At 46.7% G+C, this 7069-nt stretch overlaps 1 protein-coding gene across 1 annotated transcript in view; it reads left to right on the forward strand.

Annotated features, from left to right (window-relative positions):
* The window catches only part of bbs9 (Bardet-Biedl syndrome 9), a 152158-nt gene extending 145908 nt beyond the window's left edge, over window positions 1-6250 (forward strand). The window contains 1 exon segment of the mRNA XM_076081122.1: window positions 5522-6250. Within this exon segment, the coding sequence (XP_075937237.1) occupies window positions 5522-5868 (347 nt within the window). The 3' untranslated portion in view covers window positions 5869-6250.
* The last annotated feature ends 819 nt before the right edge of the window (window positions 6251-7069 follow it).

Consider the following 7069-nt stretch of genomic DNA (forward strand, 5'->3'; position numbering starts at 1 on the left):
CCTGAACAAATAGGAGCATCTAAAACCTGAAATATATGAAATACAACCAGAAGAAAATGTACTTTTTACACAAACTCAATCCTTTGTTTTGGACCATAAATAATGGATCCTCAATTCATAACATGTGAATGAGCTCTACTGCAGCTGAGTGGTGAGGAGGGTCGATGCGGACGCATGGGTAATGTTAGGAATGATAATAAATGTTGATAATGCCATTGACTTTCACGAGACGTCACCAGGAAACCTTTCAGGAATACTTCACCCCCAAAATGATTATCTGTAGATAATTGCTCCCCCCGTGTAACGTGTCTCTCGTGCCTCTACGGTGAACGAAGACAAAACTAAAAGAAACGGAGAAGAGTCTCGATGAATCTAAGTAAATGGAGGTTGAGTTTAACAGCAAAACATCTGTTTACAATCTGTGCTCAGTGTGTTTGTGAAGTTGTGAGTACGCGACTGGATCAATGACTCTTTGATTATTCTGCACAAGTTGTGTGAGAGTTTATAAACGGACGTTTTGATAAAGTTTCGCGGTTGTTAAACGCGGCCCCCAATTTACTTACAATGTAGTTTATACATAAAGGATCATTTAGTGAAATACTCCTTTCACCAAATACTCTGAATACCTAAATATAACAATAAAGAAGTAATAATGTGTGACGCCTCTACAAGTGGACTTTGTTTTACAAGATTAAATATTTTGGCAGAAAACAAATAAAATGTGTTTTCAAGCTCCATGCCCCCCCCCTCACAGTCCCACTGGGAGCTGCCCGGTGCAACCACAGCTTCCCTGCAGCAGCTGGATGTTCACCGAGCGTAACTCACTTTTCCCATCCGCAGGTCACCGGGGGGATTCGAACTGGCGACCACAAACCTGAGTAATTTATAAACAGAGATGACGAGAAAATAATCATAGAGTTGAGGTGAAGAATCCACAATAGACTAATAAACCATCTCTGCTCACGTTGAAATGTTCTAAAATAAATATGGAAACCTAAACTGAGACAAAGTACAACAGAGTAGCTCAGTTCCACAGAACTAACCGCAGCAGGGCCGTCGTGTCATTAGGCAGCCGCCTCGGCATCAGCGGGGTGAACAAGCATGTTCCTGAAAATGAAACACCTCCTCAGTAATATGGGGGGGGCAGTATTATAATAGATTTATTCCCTAAAGGATCGTTTAGCAAAGTCAACGATGTGCAGCGTAAGGAACTTATGTTTTCCTGTGAAACAGTGATCCCGTCCAGACGTCCAGGCTGTGGTGGACTCACACGGGGTTAAGAGCGGCTGCAGACTGGTGATCCGGACGGAAACCAGACAAAGGCAGCAGACGTTTCCAGGTAGCTCCGGTCCCAAGTGAAAAGGGTTTAACGTCACTCGCTCAGAGCCGCTCAGAGCCGCTCAGAGCCGCGCGGAGCACCCGGCCTCTGCTCTGTTTAGTCTACAGACCTCCACTTTGTTAGTTTGTTGAAGTAGCAGACTGACAAGATGTGACCTGACCCCCCCCCCACTGCTTGCTTTCCATACAGGAGGGAAGCCGCCATCTTGTCTTACAACGTCAATGTTTATCGACCCCTTTCGCTACCGCTCCCTCGAGGGTCCGGCTCTCACACACTCTTTTTTATTTCCTGCTGAGAGTGAAGAAAGGAAACCGAGGAGGAGACGGTAGCTTTCTTTCTCCTGGGAGCTGGAATACGGTGTTTGACATGTGTAGGTGGAGGGAACGTTTTCACAAATCTGGTGGTTCTGTTTTTATACGAGTGCACAGATTCTGCATCGTTCCCATCGGACCTCATGTTCACCGTTCATTTTCATCAACATAAGAACTACGACACTATAGGCGTTGTTAGACCAAATAGAGGAACTGCCAACTAGAGCTCCTCTGAAAACTACAAACCTTTATGGGCTTTTGTTCTGTTTGCAGTTATTTGCACCACTTCAGGGCCGATCACACCGAGACGCGTCGCTAGAAACGCGTTGCCCGCGAAACGCGTTGCCCGCGAAACGCGTTGCCCGCGAAACTATTGTTATCAGGAGGTCTTTAGACGCGCATAAAAGCTAAAATATTCTCAACTTTTCAGCAACGCTCGTCAATGTCACAATTGACCGAGGCAGCCAATCAAATCAAGCAAGAGGCAGGCTTTACCCCTTTACCACTTCCTGTTTATATCCCGGTAGTTGTGGTTGGAACGGACAAGAGCTCTGAAGCTTCTTTCACGCTTTAACCCGTAAAGCTGCATTCTCTCTAGTGTCCACCAGGGGGCGACTCCTCTGGTTGTATAGAAGTCTATGAGAATATGACTCTACTTCTCTCTTGATTTATTACCTCAGTAAACATTGTAAACATGAGTTTATGGTCTCAATCTCTAGTTTCAAGTCTTCTTCAATACAGCATGATGTTCATTTAGTACATTATGGTCCATTTAGAGTCAAACAGACCATAAAGCAGGGGATGCTTTAGGGCGGGGCTACACGGTGATTGACAGGTCTCTACCAGAGACGTATACGTCGTTGTGACATCAATCCTCCTCAGTCCAGATATGGTCACTTCCTGTTTACTGGTTGCAATAAAACAAGATGGCGACGGCCAAAGCGCAGAACCAATGGGTGACGTCACAACGACTACGTCCACTTCTTATATACAGTCTGTGTTAGCCTTTTGTTGTAGCTGTTGTTTGTCATGAATACTACTCACGTAGAACGTGAATATTACGTGGTGTAAAAGCAGCTCCATTTTTTCCCCCCGTTGTGTGGAACGGACATATTCAAAATGTACACTATAGTGTGTCTCAGTGGTCCGAACCAAGACTACAAACTGTATTACTCCTTTCAGCCTTGACAAAGGCAGCGGAGACACTACTTCTGTTCTTACCTTTCACAATAAAAGCCCTAGACAAAAAACAATTTTGCTAAAAGGAAGCTCAATAAAATATCTTACAGTACCTTTAATTAATCTGTAACAGTTGACCTCATACAGGCTGCTCCGGATCAACTGCATCCTGGTAGTTGGAATCTATTCAAACCTTAGATTTTAGTTGCTGCAACTGTCACAAATTTGCATTGCTGCTGATTTAAATAGTTTTATTGGGAAAATATTCACAGCCGAGTATTTCACAAGTTGAGTGTTTATTTGTCACGCCCTCAGTGTGGAAAGGCCTTTATAGTTTATTAGAATCAAATAAAACCAATCAATTAAGCACACACATGCACGCACCTCCTGTTTATTGGCTCAGCTGCTGAGGGGTGATGTGCAGAGATAGGGGCTCTGTGTGTGTGTGTGTGTGTGTGTGTGTGTGTGTGTGTGTGTGTGTGTGTGTGTGTGTGTGTGTGTGTGTGTGTGTGTGTGTGTGTGTGTGTGTGTGTGTGTGTGTGTGTGGTCAGACAGACAGTGAGCGTCCAGACTGTCGCTACAGGATTAACACACACACATGGTCACTACCAGGATAGGATAGAGACACAGACGTGTTCGTATCTTTATACACTCACACACACTTTCTTTTCTTCGTCTTTACTGCGTAGATACAGACGCGCCCTCAGCCAGCGATTCTTTCATGTCTGACTGTAAACGTTCTGAGGCCACTGAGACAGCGTTTGCATGTCAATGTGTTAAATTTGCACTTTTTACTCAGCAGCTGTTTAACACGGTTTGCGGTGGCCTGCGTGTATTTATGTGTTTGTGCTTGCAGATGGGTTTGTTCTCTCTTGTCCTGCATGTGCAGATACATTAGTGGTGTCTTGAATGAACGGCTGCGTATGGTTTTTGAGGTCATGAGGTTATTTTGAGGTGTTGGCCTCTGGTCGAGGTGGGCACACACAACTCATTTAGTGAGCCTCCTCACTGAGCATCTACAGTCTGTTCTACTGGGAAAACCTCAAATTTACCTTAATAATATAATATGATAATCATCCTCCATGTTTGTTCTCACTTTCTCTCATGAGAATCATAATTACACTCTGACTCACCAGCTTTGAGCACCAGAAACCAGAAGATTACTGAACTTTAACCAAATTCTTCTTCAGTCCCATGAAGCAGCGTTATGGACTCTCAGACACAGAAACTCATCTCAGGTGTCAGTTCGGTCACGTGACGAATCAAACTTTCAAAACAAATTCAACATGTCACACGATCAGCTGTGAGCGACATGTCTGAACTTTTAAAGAATTTTATAATCGGCAATCCTTTTCAGTGAGTTTCATACTGTCGTTTATGGCACCCGTCTGCCTGCCACACACACACACACACACACACACACACACTCGATCTCTCTTAAAGCCCTAGACGATGAGCCGTCTGATTAGAGCTCCTCTCTGGAGTCTGTGAACACACACACACACTTCTACAGAGCAGCAGTCTGTAGTCTCCACGAACATGCAAAGACAGATACATCCACACACGTAAACACATGCAGACACTTTTAGAGGCCGCCGTTGAGCTACAGTCTCCACACACACACACACACACACACACACACACACACACACACACACACACACACAGGGAGATACCAGGCTGTAGTCTCCAGACTCTCCGTTCTCATGGAGATAAGAAGTGTGTCTCATTGTTGGCAGACAACGGTCCCGTTATCTTCTTATCAGAGAGCCAGTCCAATCTGGAGGAGGCGGGGCAGCAGAGTGTGTGTGTGTGTGTGTGTTTGACAGGGATTGGGGGGGGGGGTACTTTGGTTAAGTGGGGGCCCTTTGTCATGCAACAGGTGCTCTTGTCGCTCAATTTGTCTCCATGCTAAAGACCTCTGAGGGGCTGCTGTGTGTTTGCATCAGTGTTCCAACGTCAGTTAATCCTCGTGCTCGCTCTGCCGATGAACTGACTTACAATGTGACGACCCGTCTGAGGTCGTGCTTTGTTACAACAACACGAGGCTCATTTACACTTTGATCACGACCCTGTCAGTGCAGTCTGGAACTAGATCAAAACTAGAAGGGTGCACTCCGTAGAGTGTCTCCGCTAGTAGTGTTCAATTGAATCAATACGACCCACGGTTGGCTCACCCCCCCCCCCCCCCCGTGGGGGGGGTGAGTGGACAGACACAGAGGTGCACGAACATTCTCACTCACTCGCGCACACACACATGACCCATCTCATTATCTCCGGGCGTAGATAATAATTAGAGACAAACTGCCACACAGCCCTCGACCCTCACTGAGCATTTAACAAAAGCTTTTTTCATGCAACGCGCAGAAAACGCCAAATATTTTCTGTCTTCTGCGTGTTTCTGGATATTTGCAGTCAGACACTAGTTGTGTACTCGTGTGTCACTTCTAAGAATTCGATCTGCGCTGGAACTGCAGATCCACGATGAATTTGTGAAAAAAACATAGATTTTGTCTGATTTGACGTCTCAGTGCAGACGCCATCGAATCACTATTTAATGCTTGTTTCAGACACAGAAAATGAGTTAATTGTGACTTGTGCTCCTAATGTTGATGGATGTAATCCATCATGTTGTCATTGAAAGCAGATATTTAGTCGTATATGTGTATTAACGAACTATTTTCTCCTTCAGATAAAGAGAAGAAGGAGGTGTCCAGGGAGTCGTCAGAGGCCAGCGTGAAAGAAGAAGTGGGAGGCGCCGAGGAGCCCGCCAAGGAGGCGAAAAAGGAGAAGAAGGAGTCGAAGAAGGATTCGAGCAAAGAACCCAAGGAGGAGGCGAAGAAGGAGCCCAAGAAGGAGTCGTCATCGTCCTCCACCTCCTCCAAGGAGAAGAAGGAGTCGACAAAGGAGAAGAGGGAGAAGGACAAAGACAAGGAAGGGAAGGAGGCCAGCAAGGAGTCAGGGGACAAGAAAGTGTCCAGGAAGTCGTCTGCAAAAGTGAAAGAGAAGAAGAAGGAGCCGGAGGCCGAAGAGGGCTGACAGGGAGCAGTTCCAATAAGATCACATGACACACACACACACACACACACACAACATCGTATAAATATAAATATACACACATGTATATACAGGGTAAACAAGGCCGCACTCACATGTGCAGATATACTTACATGTAAATACACTCAAGGTCTCACATGTCAGGAGCAAAAAGCAATTTCCTCTCAGATGCATATTTACATCGTCTATAGCTGATCCTCACACACAGACACACACACACACACACACACACACACACACACACACACACACACACACACACACTCTCACAGTGTCTCTGGGCTGCTGCCACTAGTTTCAGTGTGTGTGTGCGAGCTGGGCAGCTGTGGTGAGGTCTGAGAGCGAGGATGAAGGGTGAGCTCCTCCTCCTCAGACATTTCGCTGACTCTCTCCTTCCTCCTCCTCCTCCTCCTCTTTGTCCTCTTCGTCTAGCCTCAGCAGCAGTTGAACCCGCAGCCCAGCACCTCCCTAATCCCAGAAGCCAGGGCCCCAAACCCCCCCCCCCCCTCCCCCCATCGCCCACGCACACTTCTAGGCGTGACGTCAGATCACCCCCCCCCTTCGCGTGGCACCGGGCCTCGCCAGCATCGCCTCCCCCGCCTCGCCACTAAGAATAAACCGCGTCCAGCCGCCCGGCTTCTTCCGGGTAAATCAAGGCCACATCCTACAGCCACCATCACCTCCTCCTCCTCCTCCTGCTCCTCCTCTGACCGGGTTATATTTTTATAATTTCTTGAATCTGGGACGCTCAAGGACACGAGGCCGCTGCTGGACACAGACTTGATGCAGCCGGGGTTGAAACCTGAGGCTGTTTTTGTACGATGGAAACCAACAGGGCGTTTTCTGGAAGAAGAAAAAAAAGAGCCTGCGGGGAAAGTTCAACACCCGCAGCTTCTTGTCTCGCTCATCTTCTAACATCGCGGAGAGGAGGACGGATTTTAAATCCATCGCGAGGCTCGTGTGTCGTCTGTGACATCAGCAGCGTACGATGCGATCGAGTCTTTCATCAGCAAGAGAAAACCGGGTGTAGAGTTTTACAGCAAACTGCACAACGCACCAAATGTTCAAATCTGGTCACTCAAATTACAGCAAAGAAATGTTATTTCGTGGCTTATAGTAGCCATGCAGATAGATAGCTGGTGCAGGTTTGTGCACCTCCTGACTAGACTTCCTGAAGACTATC

The sequence above is a fragment of the Anarhichas minor genome, unplaced genomic scaffold (assembly GCF_050575085.1).
Source record: "Anarhichas minor isolate MPS153535 unplaced genomic scaffold, ASM5057508v1 ptg000079l, whole genome shotgun sequence".
In the NCBI taxonomy this organism is placed as follows: domain Eukaryota; kingdom Metazoa; phylum Chordata; class Actinopteri; order Perciformes; family Anarhichadidae; genus Anarhichas; species Anarhichas minor.